The sequence below is a fragment of the Gymnogyps californianus genome, chromosome 7 (assembly GCF_018139145.2).
Source record: "Gymnogyps californianus isolate 813 chromosome 7, ASM1813914v2, whole genome shotgun sequence".
NCBI lineage: Eukaryota > Metazoa > Chordata > Aves > Accipitriformes > Cathartidae > Gymnogyps > Gymnogyps californianus.
Window position 1 is genome coordinate 31,775,542 of NC_059477.1, and position 20,768 is coordinate 31,796,309.

General features: G+C 42.0%; 1 protein-coding gene across 1 annotated transcript in view; it reads left to right on the top strand.

The window, feature by feature from the left end:
* Positions 1-18,962, top strand: part of PDIA5 (protein disulfide isomerase family A member 5) — a 106,901-nt gene extending 87,939 nt beyond the window's left edge. Inside the window, exons 15-17 of the mRNA XM_050899526.1 lie at positions 4,595-4,665; positions 13,908-14,042; positions 17,703-18,962. Of these exons, the coding sequence (XP_050755483.1) occupies positions 4,595-4,665; positions 13,908-14,042; positions 17,703-17,783 (287 nt within the window). The 3' untranslated portion in view covers positions 17,784-18,962. The remainder of the gene's footprint in view (positions 1-4,594; positions 4,666-13,907; positions 14,043-17,702) is intronic.
* The last annotated feature ends 1,806 nt before the right edge of the window (positions 18,963-20,768 follow it).

Consider the following 20,768-nt stretch of genomic DNA (forward strand, 5'->3'; position numbering starts at 1 on the left):
AGTGATAATGGGTCTGAATGAAGCCTGCTTGCTTGCTTACTTGATTTCCCTCGTCTGCTGTTCATCAGCCATTCCTCTTGAATTTTTACCCACAGAAACCATATTTTTCATGTACTGGATCAGTCAAGAACTACGTGGTTTTCAAGGTGAGGAATGTGACGGTGCCCGCCGTGACTGTACTGCAGTGTGCTTTCCCAGCCCTTACCAACTTTACAGCATGAATGGTGGAAAAAAAACCTGTAGAAAATACTGGGTTCATGTAAAATTTTAGATTTGTAGTGCAAAGGCAAAGAGAATTTAGAACCCCTCTATTGCAGGTGTTCTCATATGGATCCACGGACCTGTGGTTTAAGCAGGCAGCCCTCATCTGCCAGCAGGCTTCAGCGGTCAGGCAGAGCAGATACCACCACGGGCTGCACGGGGGGGCCTCCAGAGTGCAACATTTTGAGCACAAGAGGTGAGAACGTCTGGCCAGAGCTGTAATAAAGCTGTATCGTTTGCTGATTGGGAACGAAGAATGGCCTTAACACATGCTACTGCATGTGCATTAGATGTCAAGCTCTCTTGGTTTCCTGCCAGGTGATGCAAGTGTGTTTCTGCATTAGGAAATGAAGTTAGCTCGAGATTTGCAGAAGTGATTAGAGGTTTTGAGCACCAGTGCTCGGATCCTGTGGAAAAGCTGGATGTTCCAGGAGCAGATTTCTTTCAGATTTCTCAAGTCAGGCACAGGAAATTACTGTTCAGTTCACATCTTCTGTTAACCCTGTTGAGATCAAATTTGACAATGATGTAAAAATGAAGAAAGAAAATTGGTAAAGCAAAGCCCTGCACCTACGTTAGAAGGCTCTGCTCCCAGAAGTGCTACTTCCAGTGCTCCTCAATTGAAAGTCCACCTCTTGGCCTTGTAGGAAGCTTGTGTGCCCACCATAGCACCCAAATTATTCAACTAAAATGAAATGGAATGAATCTCCCCGCTTCTTTAGTCCATAGTGACTTACTGTCCTATAAATACTACTGAGAACGGGCAGGACCTTTTGGTTCTTGACACCTTACCCACACCTTCAGATGCCACCAGTTTAATCTCTTTCCATTGCAGCCCATCTGGAAAATCCTTTGTAAGGAGCCTGCACACTTCCTATCCTCATGTACAGTGCTCAGTACATTTCCTTTCTTTGCACTTTCAAATCTAGAAGATAGTGTTAACACTTAAAATAAATGTGTGATAGTGGGTGTGAAGAGGGAATGGGGAGAACAAGTTTTCCGTCTGTCAAAATGAAGACATCAACCTCTGCTTTTATTTTTTTTGGCATGTGTGCTTTAAATAGAATGACTGGGTTGGGTGACTTCCAAGTGTTTGCTGCATTTGGCAATCCTTCTAAGTTGTAACAGATGAAGTTCTGCTATTCCATATGATGTGCTCCTTCCCCCTTTTTTGGTGACTCCTTGAAACTCCTTGGGAATTCAGCGTAGCATTCACATCTGTTCCGTGGATGGATGTCCAAGGCTAACAAAATGCCTACTGGACTTGGAGTCAGCTCTGCCAAAAGCCATATGGTTGTGTTTTAGTTTTGCAAGCACAGTGCAGTAAAGAAAGGAGGTTGGGCCAAGAGAGAAGTGAGGGGAGGAGGGATGGAGCTTCAGATCGGTAAATGAAGGTAACTTTTTGTCATTTGGTATTACAGCGGGATGATGAGAAGATCATAGAGAAGAGGAAATAAAAGCTGTGAGCAGAGGTTCCTTTATCAGTTGTTTGGAATTACATGGCGCTCCTTTCCTCTGTGTGGTGTTGCTGACCACAACCTCAAAGCATGTTTGGTTCTGCCTACCTTTTCCAAAATGCCGTAACAGTCTAGATAATGGGATGCTTCCTTTTGGCCTTACAAGATGTGCATCTTTGCTGAGAACCACACTCAAAGCCCTTCTTGATGCCGCCTATTGAGCACCGTGCAGCAGCATGTGCAGTGGTGACTCGCTAGGGTGGAAGGGACATTGAGCAGCTGCTGATGCTTCTCTGAGCAGTCACCAGCTACATGGCCACTCGCGCTGTTTTCTTACCAGTCATCTGTTGGCCCCTGTAAAATGGCACATTGCTTTTTTAATAGTCATTGGACTTTTCTGTGTCTGAAAGAATATGCTTGTTATTTGTTGAGTCACGTTCTGGTTTTCTTGAAGAATGTGGCTCATGGAGAGCTCTTACCTGCTGCAGTTTTAGTGGGGGCTTAGAGAGAGGCTTTATCAAATGCCCCGTCCTCTGCAGATCCAGCACCTGTGAGGTGGGAAACACATCGAATGATGTATCATAAAGGTGTTAGAGGGGAATAAGAAGACACGAAGTCTCGTGTTTTTCTTGAAATATCTTTTATTGAGGGTTTGAAAGTTGCTGTTTGGTGAAATCTAAATTTCAAGCTCAAGATCATAAGCAGAAAGGGGAACCTGAAAGGTTTAAGTTTTTAGGAGCCTTTACTTTTTAGTGTAACAGTTGGAAGTGCTTTCCAGTAAACTACAGCATGTAAGCATGTAGACTAGAACAAGTGTTCTTGTTTTAGGGGTGCCTGATTTTTCTCGTTTGTCTCTGGAATTCTTTTTAGATGTTGTCACCAGTTCTGATTTATTTGTGTAGAGCAGTGTTAACAAGTCAACTGAGGCAGTCACCCCACAGTACAGGAAATTATCCAAGATGTGTCAAGAGGCAGGCTTGACCTGAAGGCTTTTCAGTATCATGCAGATAGGACAGACAAGTGCTGAGAGAGAAGATGGGTCACCGAAGTGGGCTGATGGACATGGGAGCAGCCTGGAACCCTAGCCGCCGCCGCCGCCTCCTCCTCTTCCTCCTCCTCCTTTTCTTTCTTGACCATTTTCTCCCAGGCAAATGCTGAACGACTCAACAAAGTTGCTAGCTACAGGCTGTAGAGGACCTGCAGTATCTCCCACTGAAACACAGCTGCCATCAGGATAGACTGCCATTATGCTGTGTAAAGAGTTTGAAGCCATTAAGATGGATTTGCAGAAGTGCCGCAGTTTCCCAGGAAATGTCCCTGTGACTTTTCAGTATTCTTAGTTACTGCCTAGACTCTCAGTGTCATTGCAGTGCTTTCAAAATCCTATTCTGAATTAAAAAGTACTCTAAAATTCAAAGCAGTGCATGTAAGCAATGGAATTGCATTTTGGTGAAGATGAAAGAGGTGTGCAGCCTTTCCTTTGTGGAAAGGGGTGTGCAGTGTTTGTACACAGATACTGTTTTTCTTGTCAGCTAAAAGAGTAAGTGCAGTTTATGAGAGGGTGGCTGCAAGTCTCCTAAGAGGGCCTGTGTTCAGTACTGACTTAAAAGTAACACAGCCAGTTGTTCATCATTGTAAAATACTGGTAAACAACAGTAGCAGAAGCTGTAATTGGAGCTTGTGAGCAACTCATCTGTGCTCTATTCTGTTCCTATCCAGAAATAATAGCGGGATGAACTCTTTTGGCTTTGCTAGCTTATACAGGCTTGACAGAAGTGTGTCCATTCCTTTTTTCCCTGCGTCTAAGCAAAAAATAGTGTCCTGAGTCTTTGCTTGGGAACAATCTCTTTATGCTGTGTTTGAAAAAAGTAATTTGTTAGACATATGCAGGTACTTTCCTGTTCAAAGCCTTACTTAGTATTGATATTTTGAGAGTAGTTTAGATTAATCGTAGACAAAAAACATTGCTTCTGAATTAAGAGCACTGACATCTGAATTTTGAATCAAGAGAGCAGTTCTTGTTCCCCTTCTGTGGCTTATTCTGAAATGTTTGAGTAAATCTAGTGTATGTTTAAGCAAGGGATGAGCTGGCCTTTTGTTCAATGCTGTGGTGATACAAACAAGTATCAGCCCATCTCCCACACAGAGCTGTGGGGTTCTTGTGTGCTGTGTCTGTAAAACTCTTCTGGGATTGCCCATTTGTAGTGAACAGGAGGAAGGTCTCCAGGAAGGCCAGCAGCAGTCATCCTAACCTGGGACTGGACCTCTGCTCTCCATAAGTGAAAGACGTGTAGCCTGTTGGACTTGCTTCTCTTCCCCTCCCTTGCGTTTCCAATGCCTTGGCTCTAACACAGGCAATTCCCAAACACTTCTAAACGCTCCCAGCAACTTCCTTTCCAACTTCCTTTCCAGCTTCCAACCTCCTCCTGTTCACAACTGTGCTGTCTTTATTCCTGTGTCCAAATGTAGCTGGTATCTGTGGCAAGAGCAGTAATAACCTACATGGTAATACCCACGAGGAGGTACAGCAGCAGGGAAATGGTTTGTGCTTTTGTGGCTAGCTATCTTAAAATGCTCTTGGGACTGGCGATAGAGAAAAGCCCCCGGCACCATGGTCCCTATATGGGATGTCGTGTAACTCTAAGTATACACTTAAACTGCTTGAAGTCAGAGGGATTTTAAACACGTGCATAAGTTCATGTAGCTGACACATGGTCCACAGATGCCTTGTCCTGCTCTTCCCAGAACTGGAGAACTCTTGTCTAGAATTATTTTTAATACAAATTTTCCACTAATTCACCTTGTGTCTTGAGTTTGTCCCAGTATCTTATTTACAACTAATGTTTATGCTGGTTTTTTCTTCCTGTGTCAAACAGGGTGTCCCCACTGTAAAAATGCCATTCCGCATTTTACAACTGCTGCTGAAGTCTTTAAAGAAGATCGAAAGGTAATTTGCTGTTAATTGTTTCTGAGATATTTAAGAATGTTTTCCACCATTTGTACTTTATAGGTTTTGCTTATTGATAAGGTGGTAGGCTTGTAGATAAAATTGCTGTTACACTAATAGAAATGTATCTGCATCTTAGGGGTTGTATCTTTTTTGGTCAAACTGAGTTACACTTCTAACCTATTCTGTTTTCCTTAATTTGTTGTCTTCTGTTTAATTCTTTGTGTAAGAGTTCTTTTCTGTGAAGCGAAACACATTCTTTCTCATTGAAAGATTAATAAGAGATAATTTACATCATCTCCATTCCCCTTCAACTTTTGTCAGCTGTTGGGGTGCATGTGGAGAAACCACAAGTTGTGTGACAGTCCTGAAGACCTCACTGATATAACTAATCTTTGCTTGCATAGCATAAATATAATATATTTCTGTAAGTTGGCTGACTTGAGTCCAGGATGTGGGGCCATTTTAGGACGCTTGTGCTTCTGCCTTGAAAATACATCTGATGGCTGAAGCGCACCAGTTAATTTCCTTGCATCAGCTGAACCATTTTAACTGAGTGCGTGCATATCTGGGATTAAAAAAAAAACACCTGAGCCACTGGATTTAACCAGATAACTAGCTAGAAACCTGCTTATCATCTTTGAGTGAACTGTATTTCATTCTGATCTCCGAATTTGTTCCAACTTCATGATTGCTTTGTGTTTAGGTGTGGCATGGAAAAGATTTGGCAATTTAATAGGGAAATTGCTCTCTACAGCTTCCTGAGGAGGGGAAGTGCAGAGGGAGGTGCTGATCTCTTCTCCCTGGGATCCAGTGATAGGTCGCGTGGGAACGGTTCAAAGCTGCGCCAGGAGAGGTTTAGACTGGACATTAGGAAGCATTTCTTTACCGAGAGGCTGGTCAAACACTGGAACAGGCTTCCTAGAGAGGTGGTCGATGCCCCAAGCCTCTCAGTGTTTTAAGAGGCATTTGGACAATGCCCTTAACAACATGCTTTCACTTTTGGTCAGCCCTGAATTGGTCAGGCAGTTGGACTAGGTGACCGTTGTAGGTCTCTTCCAACTGAAATAGTCTATTCTATATTCTAGTCTAAATGAAGAGGTAATTTTGTAACAGTTATACCCCTATTAATCTACCTGCTACCATAATAGAAGAATTTCTGTCGTGGGTTTTTTTCTTTTCCTCTCATCTTTTCTGTAACTCACAGAAGATGCATCAGATTGACAAGAAACAAATCATTCTTGTATCGCTGACTGCATAAAATTAGAAGTCCATCACTTACGCCCTCTGGCACACAGAAGATTTAGAGGCGTGCAGCTTTCAGTTCTCTTACTGCTGTAAATTTGTGTGCTCAGATGTCTTTTGGTTACTTGTTTGTTTCCAAGATCTCTGAGAAAGTATCCTTGTTTTCCCACTTTTCTGGTAGTTCCCAATGAAGCCTCTCTTTCCTAAACTCATTAAAATTTCAGTCAGAGGAGATGAAGCAAATGTACCAAACAATGTGAAACTTGCTTATTAGAGCCCCAGGATGTATTAACGAGCAATCTGAATCATGCTGCAGCTTATTGGACATGGTGGTGGTGGTGGTGGTAAATGCAGGCTTGTGAAACTTTCGGTTCAGACTGCGGGTTATGAAAGGACTCCAAGAGCAGAGCAGTGATTGACGGTTGCAACGCTTGACTTCGGTTTAAGGCTGAAGTGGGGAGGTATAAAATGTAATGAGTTGGAACAGGAGAGCCAGTAGGGAATATTAAGGCTGGTACAGTTTCAGAGAGGTGTGTGCAGTTAGGGAAAACGATGTTATTCCACCCCAGTGACTTATGAAAGTGCCAGGGATTGATTATCTGGGGAACCCTATTTAATTGTGTACAGCCATAACCTGCCAAGGTGCTTCTTGCTGCCAGTTTGTGCCCTTGTGGAAAAGAAAATAAACCTGTTTAAGACTTCAGAAGGGCACATGGCTGTTCCCACAAGCAGCACTGGGCATACTCCTATGTTTCAAACTGGGCTGAGCCTTCAAACTTCGGCTAATTCGTAGTTCTGTAAGGATTCAAACTCCTGTAAAATTACTGCTTAAGATGGAAGAAGTATTTATTTTTTCAAAAACAGGGAAAGATTACTAATTTTCATTTTTAGTCTGTAGTAGTGTCTTTTTTTCCCCCCTGGAGAAAGGTTTTTTTCACTTTAACAGAGTATGGTAGCATTTAAACTGTATCTTCTTTTCAATAGGGGTGGTCCTTTAATTAAACATTTAATTCTGCAGAAGCCAGAGAACAATCAAAAACATTCCAGCCTTGAATTGATTATAAATGGTATCTTAAAAGGTATCCTTTGGGAGACTTTGAGTCTTTACATTGGAATTTTGAAGATGAGCAGAGCTTGAAGCTGTTAAATACATGTCTTTGGCTCTGCAGATTCACTGTAAGGGGGTGGTTTTGGCGCAGAAGCCCCCTCTCCCCCGGGGCTGTGTGTAATGCTGTGTACTTTTTCATCATCTGCACTGCTGGAGTTGGAGTTTAAAAACGCAGTGCTCGGAACATTGGCCCCAAATGTCAGTTCTTGTTGGCCACATCCCTGCTGGTGTTTTTAGCAGAAATCCCAAGCTTGCTTGCTTGCTTGCCTAGGGCAATCGTGTGGCTAGTGCAAAACACGGCTCTGGGTGTAACCCATAAACCAGAGCCTCTGCATCTTTCCATGTACCTGGAGAAATTCAGTGCCAGTAAGACCAGATCAGTGGAGAGGCTATTGCAGTGAAGCAGTTAGCATATTGCTTTCAGTTACTTAAAAAGAAAGAAAAAAAAAAAAGAAAAAGGGAAAAAAAAAAAAAGCCATCTGGAGCATTCTTGCTGTGGGGCGCTGTGGTCTTTGCATACAGCTTCCAGGGGAAGGCCTTTGGCCTGTGCTCCACAGCTCGAGTTTTGGCAATGACCAGCGTATGTCAGAAAATGCAAATATGAGGATTGTCACTTTGAACAGATTGAAGAGCAGGAAGGCATGCTCACTAACTACTCCAGAGACTCCTTGAAAGGGCACCAGCTAAATCTTAAAAAAAATCTGCATTTTGCCTTTTGGCTGGTCCTAAAGTTCAGCTTGAAGGAACTGATTTGTGATGCTCCAGCTTGGATTTGCTGAAGGAAAGCTCTTGACTCCTCAAGGCCTCTCAGTAACAGATCTCTGGAACTCCCCCAAAGAGGCTGCTGTTTGACCAGTCTTCTCCATTTTCAGAGAAGACTGTTCCTGTACGAATGCATTGACCAAAATCAGAGCACTGCAACTGGGTTGTTTGTGAGTTTGTAGAGAAACAGCTGTGGCAGAGATTGCTGGAAAGGGTGCAGCTAATGGGGTGAGTTGGGGTGCTAGCTGGGGGCTGCAAGACAGCAGTGAAACTGGTGAGTCCCCAATGCGTATGGTGAACCATGTTTTAAAATCATTATACCAACCAAATCACTGTGCAGAGTTATCCAAATGAGTTAATATTTTACTTTGGCCAAGAATTTGATCCTATTTGCTTAAAAAGCATGTGTTGAATTTCTTTTTAATTAGACTCATTAAATATGGTGATGTTAGCACTGTACATCATGGTGCCTACTAATGGATCTTCCCTTTGCAAATAGGCCTGCTTTGAGAACAGCTGATGAATTGCAGCTATGGTAATGCTGCCATGGTATATCAGGGCAGCTAATAATTGAATCTTCCATTTGCAAGGCCTTTCACATTCAGAGCAGTAGCTGAATTGCAACAAGCTTTAGCAGGCCAGCTCGTAACTGCCATTAAGATCCAGAACAGGTAATGTAAATAGAAACCTATGCAGTAATCATAGAGAATGCGCATCTGTCTTATTCATAGGTGCTTTTAAGACGTTTGGCAACAACAGACTTTTCTTTCTTTCTAATAATCAGGTAATTGTCATCTGGAATTGACTATACTTTAAAAATGGTGCTTGGAAGCATTCTTTTCTATGCTGCAATTTTACTTTTAATTTTTTTTAAGCTTATCATATATCATTCCTCTCTCAAATCAATATTCAGTTAGTTATTCACTTCCATTTTCATAACAAAAGTCAATATTAGCTCCAACAGAGATTTATTTCCTTGAATCAATAAACCAGTGTGTGGCAGTACATATTTTAACAGGAGAGCAACTAGGATTGCAGGGGGTATTTTTACTATATCATCATATGGTGACTGGGAGACAAACTGTTAAAATGAAAGAGGTTTAAGAATAGAAAGGACGAGTTACCTGGAAGGTCAAGGATCCCACTTTCAATTTTCTACACATCTATTTGAACTGCTGGATGTAATTGTGTTCCTTACCTGCAAGATCCCTCTAGAGCAAAAAGTTGTTTCATAATTCTGTTGGAAGTGAACTGTGATTCCTGATGTATGATTAGATGATACTGCAAGTACTTCTTTTTCCTTCTAACACTTACGCAGTAAAAAAAATAAGGCATCATCCTTCTGTGACAGTTGAGGCACACGGAGATCAATGGTCACATTTTCAGCATAGCTCCACTTCTATTTAAGCACCTAAATGAAAAGTTTTGATTTTTGCAACAGCTCGGCATTCGTGATCAGACCACTTCATCTGAACAATATGCCATGCTCTATTTCCTTTTTTAAGAGCTCTTCAGAGCTGGTCATACATTGCTCACATTCTAATGCTGTGCGGAGTTAAGTTTGCAACTCTGTAGTTAAGCTCCCACTTCTTTGGTAAAACCGTGAAACATTGCTGTGGGACTTCTCTTTTCAGATGAAGATATTTTCCAGTCCCAGATGTTGCTAGAGTCATGTTAAACTATACTGACTATGGAATAAGGGAGAAATGCATACTAATCTGGTATTACTTTTTAATTTTTATTATTATGCATAATTATTATGCATACTAACCTGGTATTGTTAATTATTATAAGCGGCATACCAGTTGTGAGGAGCTACCAATAACATTAAGAAAGCTGGATGTACTCCAAGGGACTTCCTCTGGGGTCCACAGTCTCTGATTGACTATCTTTTCATTTGATAACTGTTCTATTCCTGCTACAGCTACTGAACAGGATGGTGATAAACCTGAATGGCATTGCCTCTGGAGAGAGAACTTGTATATGATGATGTATTGTCAACATCTAAGGCAGCGCAGCTTTGGGTTATGGAGAATCCATAACTCTGTGGAGTTTTGTGTGTGTGGCAGGTATAGCACTTAGGGTTTTTTCTTCCTGAAATGTTTTTTCAGTGGATTTTTCCCTGTGGTTAGAGGAGAGTTAGGAAAGCTCAAGAAGCTAAATTTTAGCCCAACAATCAAAATCTCCATAAAATCAATCTTGTCTTCTGAAAGCTGTTACGCTGGGTTTTTCCATAATGGACATATCTATGTGTATATATACACCTAAATCTTAGACCAGTGTTAGGAGAGTTTCTTGCTCTCACAGATTTTGAGAGGTGTTTTTTCGCTCTTGAGAGGGAATTCATGAGAGGTGATGCCAAGTGTCTTGGCTCCTGGATACATATCAGGAATGTCTTATGCTTAATCTGTCTGAAATTTCTGATTGAATAAAGTTAGTGTTTTTACAAGGCAAAGCATATCGGTCTTGCTAACCTATGCTTTCCAATGAATTTCCATGGAACTTGTTGCTGGTAGTTGAATATGAAGATCATTTCTGAAAGTAATATTCTCCAGAAGTCTTTAACCTCATTTTGGTAGAAGTTTTTTGGGTTTTTATTTTTCCTGACTCAGTTTCCTTCTTTAGCGATGCAAAAAACCTGATCATTGCTAAGAAGACGGAGAATGAGAGGAAAACCTCCCTGCAATGTGTCACTGCTCACTTGAGCCAGGACTCAAGCAAAGCCTTTCTTTTTGTGGGCTGCATCTTTTTATGTGCAGCCTTTCAGTATAGTCATGAAGTAATTCACCCTAACTGAAAACTGCTGTAGGAGTTCTGGTAGAGGAGTTAAACTCCTCTACCAGAAATGGAGTTTAATATTCACGGTGCATGAAAACACAAACAGAACGAAGCAAAGGGCATCGGTGCTGTTTGCTGAAATTCTGGTATGTCTTGGAGTTCAGCTGTCTGAAGTTGATAGAATTGAGATTGGAATTGGTCTTCAGTCCAGAAGTGCGTTTTGCTACAAGTGTTTTTCAGCATTACTTTTCTCTTCTTGCAGTGCACTATATTTGATCTTACGCTGTGAGACAGGCAAGACAATTAGGACTGTGATGCTATGGTAATGAGTGCATAGAGATGGTAGCAACCTCTATATTTAGGCTGCCTTAACATTTCCACTCTAAAGTAATCACTCAAGCTCTCCTAAGTACTCTTACTCAGCTACTGTTGGCAGCAGGCATTTGAAATGCAGCCTCGGATACAGTCTTGGGAATTAGATGTCTCTATGAAATTTTGCTCAGGTCTGTATGAGTTACAAGGCTCTTGAAGATTGCTGTTTCTCTTCTCTGGCTGGCTGTAAAAATAACCAAACAGGAATGTATGTTCTGAAGAGCTGGGCTCAAAATGACATTTGCAGGAGCGGCGACGAGTCTGTGGGGCTGTGTGGGAGCTTGTGTCAGGAGCGTTTCAGAGAATGACAGACCATGGACATGTCCTCCAAACGCTACTCCAGATGTACGTGTCCCTCGCCATTAAACCTGTTAGATTAGGTATAGCATTAGGCTAATGTGACTGTTGCGTCCAGACTTAGACTGGGATCTTTGTGCATTATTTCAGTGCACAACAAATGCACAGATGGACCAGCTTAGCTTTCCATGTGCTGTAGAGGAGAGACGTATCTCAAGCAGACTACTAAGCATTTCTTTCAGAAGCCACCTCCTTATACTCCATCAGTCATCTGTTTTGAGGCAACAAGTAAAGATGTGCTGAACATGGTTAACAGCAGCTTATAGCACTGCGTTCCTCCACTGCACCCTGTCCTTGCTGGGGACTATTCTCATAAAAGTCTTGTAAATGAAATTGGGCTCTCTGCTCCAACCAAAGCCAGTCTAGATGTTTCCAGAGACGTACAGATAAAGAGGGCGTCTCTTCCTTCCAATGTACTAAAAACTAGTTTTCTTAATCTCCAAGACATTATCTAAGAACAGATGGGTCATCCGTCACAACAGTTTCATGCCTCAGACCAGCTACTAATATGTGGATGAGTGCACATACACCTTCTCCTTTCTCTGGCTGTAATCTCTCCCTGTGTGATATTTAGAGCAGTGAGAAAAAAACAGTTTTATTTATTCTTCCTGTTTTCAGGGAACCGGGACTTCCAGTATTCTTTCTACATTAATTCTGTGACATGAAGTAAATGTTTGTCTCCATTGTAAGCTTTCCTCTACACAGAAGTAGCCAACAGGGCTCTAAATTTTGGCTGGCTGCTAAGGTCAGGAAGGCATAAATACTTAGATGAAACTCTTTTGCAGTGTATTATTCCTAACCTTTTCCTTTTAACTGGCCCTGAATGAGTAGGAGTCTTTCTATTTACAGAAAGAAAAAAAAAGAAGTGATCATACATGTTTTTAACAGCTCTCAAGAGTCCTGTTTCTGTAATAGCCTTATTAATGTTTAAAATGGGAAAACAGAAACCAAATATTTAAGGTAAGAACACTGCTCACTTTATATAGTGCTTTCCAACTAGATAGACCCAAGCGAGATATTACTGAGTATTGTCTTGTCAGGCTTTCAAAGCCAAAACAAAACAAGCAAATTAACTGAAGTTAGCTTTGCCAATCTCTTTTAATTACTGCTAGGATAATGAGATCAGGTTTTCTCGTTTTGACAGTGTCACCATGAAACTGGAGGGCATTGTGGAATATTAAGTGATCTTTTAATTATAGAAGAACAGTTCAACTGCAACCCTAAAGTCATGCAAGCAAAAGGTATTTTGATCAGATTGTTTGAAGGAGGCTTGTGGAACGGAAATTTCAAGTTAAGATGTGTCTGCTATGACATTAGCACTTGATACATTGTAAACCACAATTGCAAAAATCGTTCCTCTAATTTGTTTAGATTTTTACATAGCTTGTACTTAAACCTGCTTGGTCTTCAGCAGAGCATGTAACAGGGCTGTGAAGGCAAGCCTGCGTAAGCAGCAGCGTACGTTCAGAGCCAGAACTGCCGCTCGCAGGAACAGTCAGTGTGAAATCACAGCAGAGGGCTTGGCTGCTTTAAGTAGAAGCCTATGAATTGCATTTTGTTTCAACATCAGAAATGTTAAGTGCAGCCCCTCCTCAATACTTCACAGATTCAGGTTTCAAATGTCAAATGCTCTAAACTAGGGTTAGCCTGAGCTGATGCTCTAGGGCTGTGAGGTTGTGCTTCCTCGCTCTGCCTGTGCTGAAGCAGGCAGGGACAGAGCGTGTTGCTCTCCTGCCAACAGGCTGAGGCACGGCAGGCTCTTTCCTACTCAGGGTTTGTTTGTGTGACAGTAGCATCTAGAGGTTTCAAAAGGAATTAAAGCCCACTTTGCTAATGGCTGCACACAACATACAGTCCCTACCTTAAAGCATAGACTGAAAAAAGACAGGAAAAGAAACATAAACCCAGGCTGAGACTGCAAGCAAGCAACCTTCTTCTCTATGTGCATTACTTGGTAGACAATGCTCTGGCCTCTCACCCATCCCCGTTTGACCTTGGGAGAACTGAATGGAGTTTACAAAAGCTATTTGGGGTAGAAATCATTCATCTATTAATAGCCTGCATAAGCGACCAGCCACGTTTGTCCAAGAACAGAAGAGGTAATTTTTCCAAGCATTAGCCACGCCACAGGAAGGAGGTTGGGTTAGGTGGGTCGTTACCGTTATCAAAGTCACCCTGTCACTGTTCATCACTTAAAACGAAAGCGCAGGAAAAATATTGCAGCACGACAGAGCTGTGACTGCTGTGCTTGGATTTAGTTTTACTAACACAGCCTCTGGATTTCCTGTTTGGAGTCTAACACAGTGCTCAACGGGGAGGCTAGGAAGGTGATTTTCTGCTCTGTGAGTTGAACACGCCTTGCAGCTGCGTAGGCGAGGTGCTGTGCGAGCGGCGCAGTGTTTCATTGGGAGGGAGCAGGCTTCTGCTCTTCCATTCGCATGGCTTGACCTGATGACCACCCTCTCATCTTCCTCCACAGCTGAGCCGTTACAAAAGCCGTTGCGTTTTTGGCAGAAGACTTGGGTCTCTCCTAGTGTTAAGTCTAGGCTGCAGCAGCATAACCATGAAGTGGAGTCTTGCTTTGTCTTCTCCTGCCTCATGCTGATCTCTTGCATTTCAGATCGCCTACGCTGCAGTGGACTGTGCCAAAGAACAGAATCATGACCTGTGTAAGCAGGAGGGGGTTGACGGCTACCCCACCTTCAACTATTACAACTACGGGAAATTTGTGGAGAAATATACTGGAGAAAGAGGGGTAAGTGAAAGCAAGAGTCATCACCTGGTACAGGGAGGAAGGTCTCCTCTGCCTGTACTGCTTTGCAAATGAAAACTGCGGGGTAAATTTTTATCATGCTGAAAGGACGTTTAACTGCTTCTGTTACTGTCTTACATGGATGAATCACTGTGTACCACACCCCTGTACATCTCTGCATTAGGAACATACGTAGTCCTTTTTAGGAACGTGAGAAGAGGAAATAGGAGGAGATTTGGTAATGCTTTGTTGTTTATTCTTTAAGCTGAAGTCTGCAAGTGAATTTGGACCGAGTGAAAGTGAAGGGTTTATTGCATGGGCCGCTGCTAGGTGCAGAAATGCCAGAAAATACAGAACTTACTCCTATCAGTTCTGGATCTGGATCGCGCATATACTGCAAACGTGTTACGGGTCCACCAGGCTGCCAAATGGTGACAAACTATTGGTTTTATAGCAGGGACAAAGCTGTCCTTTGGAGACTGGGGGAAACTAAATATCTCATCCACCCTGAATCAGATTCACTCCTGGAGCTCAGGATGGAAAGACAAATTGTGCCATCTAGCCCACGGGCTGAAGTTTCATTCTTTTGTCCTGCTGTGGCCAGCTAATCATATGCTATGAGTACAAGGGGCAGAAATGGCATAATGCCTTCCGTGGTTGTAAAGTGCCTGCAAATAAGGGAGCAATCCAATTATTTGTGTGCGTTCTTTGTCATAACCTCCTAGAGGGAGGTTGCTCCTCAGCAGTGATTGATTGCCTGGAGAAGCTAGGGTCTGCAAGAAAAACTTGGTGTCTTCAAGCCATCCAGTGATTTTGATAAAAGAGCCTTGCCTGAAAGTTATTGCTGCTATTACAGCTCACCAAATTATAGAGAAGCATGAAGAAAAAAGCCAAATTCTGAGGTTTTTTGTCAGTCAGGATCTTAGGGAAGTCTTCATGGAGCTTCGCCTCCCAGTTTTCTCCAGCATTAGGACCCCAGTAATTTCCATTTTATGGTGCTGATGCAGGTGTTTTTATGGATACTGTGTTTAGTTCCGATTGTAGATCTTTTCTTAAAAGTAAAGATGGGTGCAGTAGCCAACAATTAAGTAAAATTTCAGCCACAATTTTTGTATTTCTAACCCATACTTATAGAAATGATATATGAAAGGAAGGATCTGTGGTGGCTGTTAAAAAGAATTTAGCAAGACAGGAGTGCTCTGAGGCCACAGCAGTTGGGAGATGATCATCCCTGTGCTGGAAAGTGGACTGACTAATCCCCTACGTGCAGCCAACCTTTTCTTGGGTAGAATTACTTTACCCAACAGGAACATCACAGTCTCTCTGCTGCTGGCAACTGTGTTCCCCCTCCACCTCTCCAGGGACCTATGGTCTTCTGTCGAATTAGGTTTTGTTGTCTCCTATCATGGTAACGCTGGAGGCAGTGCTTAGCACAGTGCCTTCCATGGAGTTTCCAGGTCTGTTCACAAATCTGTTTCGGTAACGAGGGATTGTGCTGTTAAAGGACATCTCATCAGCGTGACAACACCTTTTGAACCACCTTGGCCAACCACCTCCTACTTTGCAAAAGAAATCTCAGGAGAGAGCAGTGGGAGCCAGGGGACCTGTTTTCTGTTCCTGATTCTGGCACTAAATCAGTAGGTGTCCATGAGCATTTAATTCAGTGTGGTCCAGCTGGTGTGTCACGATTCCACGTGGGCAGGGGAGAAGAGAGGCAGAGGCGATGTCAGCTGCCGTGGGAGCAGCATGACATGCTACAGCAGGAGCCATGGGCAGTAGAGCAGGAGCTCTCAGCTCCTTGCCACCCCACACTGGAGCACTGGCTATGAGGAAGAGCATGACCCCCGGCGGTAGCCTGTAAGGTGACCTCCACACCTCCAAGGGAATTGCGGTTCCAGAGTACAGATTTTAGGGCACTTCACCCCAAGCAACTCGAGCAAGGAAGACTCAGGACACCCTCTGACCCAAGTGTACATTAAATGACTTCCAGACACACAGCTTTGAAAACTGGGGTCCTTTCTGTTGCTTGCCAGATGTCTCCAGATGATGAATGGTCAAAACTTGTCACTTCATTTTTTTTCAGTGGAAGAATAGTGAATAGTTTTAGAAGAGTGTTTTGTTGTTTAGCCTTCTCGAAAGCTTCCCAGCTTTGTGGTTTGGTTTTGTTTTATTTTGTTTTCTTCATTTTGTTCTGTTTTGTTGTTCCCTGTCCTGGTTTCGGCTGGGACAGAGTTAACTCTCTTCTTAATAGCTGGTACAGTGCTGTATTTTGGATTTAGTGTGAGAATAATGTTGATAACACGCTGATGTTTTAGGTGTTGCTAAGTAGTGCTTATCTTAAACCAAGAACTTTTCAGTTTCCCATGCTCTGCCAGCAAGCAGGTGCACAAGAAGCTGGGAGGGAGCATGGCCGGGGCAGCTGACCCGAACTAGCCAAAGGGGTATTCCATACCATGGAACGTCATGCCCAGTACATAAACAGAGCGGGGTTGGCCGGGAGGGGCGGATCGGTGCTTGGGCATCGGTCAGTGGGTGGTGAGCAATTGCATTGTGCATCGCTTGTCTTTTCTTGGGTGTTGTTTTTTTGTTGTTGTATCCCTTTTCGTTACAATTATTATTATATTATTATTATTCTTAGTAGTGTATTTTATTTTTACTTTAGTTATTAAACTGTTCTTATCTCAACCCACGAGTTTTACCTTTTTTTTTTCCCTCCTCCCCACCCCACTGGGAGGGGGGAGGGGGAAGCGGCTGCGTGGTGCTTAGTTGCTGACTGGGGTTAAACCACGACATTCCCCAACATTGTTTTAAGTCAAACTTTGACTTCTGTTTGTTCTCTACCTCTTTGTATTTTCTCTCTTTAACACCAGTTTTGACTGGCGTGTTTCAGGATTGCTTAGAAGTAAAAATGGTCACATTGGGCGGGATCAGTGTTACTTGCCCAGAGAACTATGGTGTTGGTATACCAGTAGACAGTGTGTTCAGACACAGATGTTCACACCTCCACCTGTCTGAGCCTTTTGAAATGCCTGCGAGTTGTGTTCAGAGCTTTCCCTGGAAAAGGAAACTGCTAGCATCCAACAGCCTTAGGTAATCAGAAATCATAAGTTGTTGAAATACAGAGGTTGGCATCTAGGCATCCAGGTTTGAAATTGTTTGACAATAATTTTGATAGTAACTTGAAAAAACGTAATTCCCATCATCTGAATGTGTGGAAAAGGAGGAAGATCATGAGCAAAACTGTTAAGGGATGAGGAACAGTGGCAAAAGTGTTTATAGCCAACAAATGATCCACTAACTGCTTTCAAAATGACACATGTAGCATACAAATGCGGCTTGAAAATGTCTTTGAGTGTTTTCGACAAAAAGGCATCAGTGGCACTTCTAGGGACAGATTTTACCTTGTCCTATGAGCTTTAGGGCCTTCTTCTCTGTGTCCCATCTCTTCAAAGTTTGACATGTGGAATCTGCATGGATATTTTCCCCTTGCATTGCAGTGGAGCAGCCCTGGACCAGAGCACTGCACGATGAGGCAATGCAGAAGTAATAACTGCTTCTTAGTTTATATTCTGCCGTGGGATATAGAAACGAAAAGTGTTCTTGATGCATTGTTTTGGTTTGTTTGTAAAAATATGACCCATATTTTTCTTTCTTCAAAACCAGGAGTCTGGATTCACCACTTTCATGCGAACCCTGAGAGAAAGAGACCATGAAAGAGTAGGAAAGAAGAAGGATGAATTGTAGTTTCTGCCTCAAAAGAAGCTTTCCGCTGCACTGTGAATGGTTCCAGGTCTTTTGTTAATGCACCTGAGACTTCACATATTCTCAAGACAGAGACTTTTTTTTATAAACAACCATGGCCATTTTGTACAATTTTGAAATAAAGTGAAACCACTTGATTTTTAAAAGGAAAATAAATTAGAATGTTGACATAATGTTTTAAACAAAACTTAGCATTTTCTCTCATGTTGTGAGACTATGCCCACTGACACTCCTATGCAATATTTTTGTAGTCTGTAGTGTGTCTGTAGGTGATGTTGTTTGATAGGGTGATTTTTTTTTTTAAAGGTATTGCAGTACATGTAAAAAACAAAAGGGAGGGGAGATGTTTTTTGGTTTATTTTTTTTTTAAACCAGTGAAGGAAAATGGGACTTGTAAGACACAGATTTATCCAAATGCAGTTTTACATTCTTCTGAAATAGTTACATGTTCTTCAGTGAGATTTGGGGGAACAATTTTAAGGTGCTCAGGGATAAAGAAGGTATCTGAGTTAATGAAGACATTAACATTGACCAGTCCAGATCTGTTGATTTCATTTAAATCTCTCTGGTCTTTAAATCAGGACTGTTTACATACCTTTATAGAAAGTATTGAGTGAATTAAGCCAAGTATCAAAAATCAGCAGAGCATGGGTAAAATTAAACTAAACCCTCCTTTTTTGGCATCAGTCTTGTCAAATGCATCTGTAAGTTATGGCAGGAGTGATTATCTTATAGGGGTATACAGCTACCCTTACAGGGTATACAGTCTCCCTTCAACTTACGATTGGGCCATATCAAATATGTGTTAGAAAGTGTTATGTTCAACTGTTTTGATAAATGTGTAATACTTTTGATAATGCAGTAATTATGTATATTAGGTGTTTACATTCCAAAAGTTTATCTGCATTTGTATGTGGGATTTTTCCTTTTTGCTCTTTAAGGAGTTGCATAAACAATCTCTCTCTGACAAAATGATCACTGTAAAACCTGTATTAGCAGCAGTTGAAATGTGTTACACTCTTGATGCTTAAGGAAAAAAAAAAAAGACATTGATCTGGAGGTACTTATGTCTTCACAGGAGGGAAGAGGGAGGGGCAGGAAGTTGTGATTCACTTTGAACTAAAAATAAATTTTAAAAAAGACAAGTATTTTTATCATTAATCAGCCTTGTCCAGCTTCTTCCCCACTGGGTGAACGACCGTAGCTGGTGGTGGTTTAGGAAGAGCCAGCGCACGCAAGATGGGTGCCCACCACCCCTTTGCTGGGGACAGCCCGGTGTCCAGGTGTGCTGGGGAGGACGGCGGGGTGTTCGGCGGTGTGAGGGTCGGCCTCCATCTGCCTTGGCACTCAACGGGCGGACGAAAGAGCTTTTTACAGTGAAGAACTGTGCCTTAGGTCTGAAATCTTCCTCTTGCTCCTCAGTCTGCCCGTCTCACTTTCTTTTGCTAGTTTGGATCCTTGGTGAAGGCCGTGCTAATGGACAACTCGGTGCTGTGCTGCTCAGGAGGTGAATGGCATCTTACCTCCTTCCTGGATATTTTTTCCTTCTCTCTCTTGCCCAATTAATGGCACTGTATGTTTGGCACTCGTTAAGCTGCTGAAGCCATTAGTGAGTAATCTGGAATACTGGTAGCCTGATTGGTCTTGTGTGGTAGCCAGCTTGTTAACCATGACATCAATTTGAACAGCGATGGAGCTGTGCCAAGTATCTTCTCTTATTAGGCACCTGATGAGTCTCTTCACTCAAAAAATCAGCTGCCTGGTAGTACATAATATCCTAGTGTGAAAGTAGCTTAATTTATTAAGTCTCTTACTGTGGTTTTTTTTTCTTTTCTGTTAGCATAGTTACTTCACGTTGTGTTTAGTACTTTTGCATAAGATCATGGTAATTCTTTCTTTCAAGCTATCCTTACTTTAGTAGCAAGCATTCTGCCCTGCATTTAGGAAATACTACATATTGATGCCATTTGATTTCAAACAGGAATTCTTTTGCTTACCAGCAAACTATCAGGCATGATCAGTCCAGAATTTACTGCATTTTTTTTGATCTCAGAGTCAAAGCAGCTGGCATTAAAGAAATAGTCTCCAGAAATGCTTGAGCATTTCTGTGCATAGGCTGTGGCTATGTTTGTGCTAATTGCTGAGAAATGTAGACTTCTTCAAAAAAAAGAAAAAAAATCATAGCTTGCCAATGGTGACATCACTAGTCAGGATCATTCTGAATTATAGGCTTTAGTAAATGTTTAGGATAGGACAATTGCACACTGTGCTTCAGACCAGTAATTCCTTACAGCTGGTTACACCATAATAAAATTAAAATTAAGGATTCTTGTTTTTCCCTTCAGTCTTTTGTCAGTTACTTCTTGGACTTGGGCATTCATTTTTTCTTGGCTAATCGAGTGTTAGTGCACAAATATAAAATATTTGAGAATAATTTCCCTTCTGTTACAGGGTCGTGACTCATCTGGTTTATAGTCTGAATGGTTTTAGAAAAATACAGTTTTGAACACCATCAACGATTACATCAAATGGCTGACAAAAGCCTTAGTTACTGTGAACTAGAGTGTACCATGAGCTCGGAGCTTTGCTTCCAAGGCTTTTTAATTAGTAGACCAGATCTGGATCTCGGTTACACTGTTGTAATTCTGTTGCCTCCAGTAAAGCAAAAATTGGTGTTTATATTTGCTACTGAAATCAGTTTGTGTTGATGTTTGTATCAGTCAAGTTGAAATGAAATGCTTTTCAAATTTTTTCTACAAACTGTGAATGAAAAGTATCTTACATGTAAGAGCTCTTATTTTGTGTAAACGGCTGGGCATTTCACACATTCAGACTTTCCAGCCCGTCATAGTAGATGCATAGCCCCAGCGTTCATAACCACATAGGAATTTCTGCCATGGTTAAAAGTGAGTAATCGGGGCTTTCAAATCATGAATCACTTATCAGCAAGAAACTTAATTGCTGATA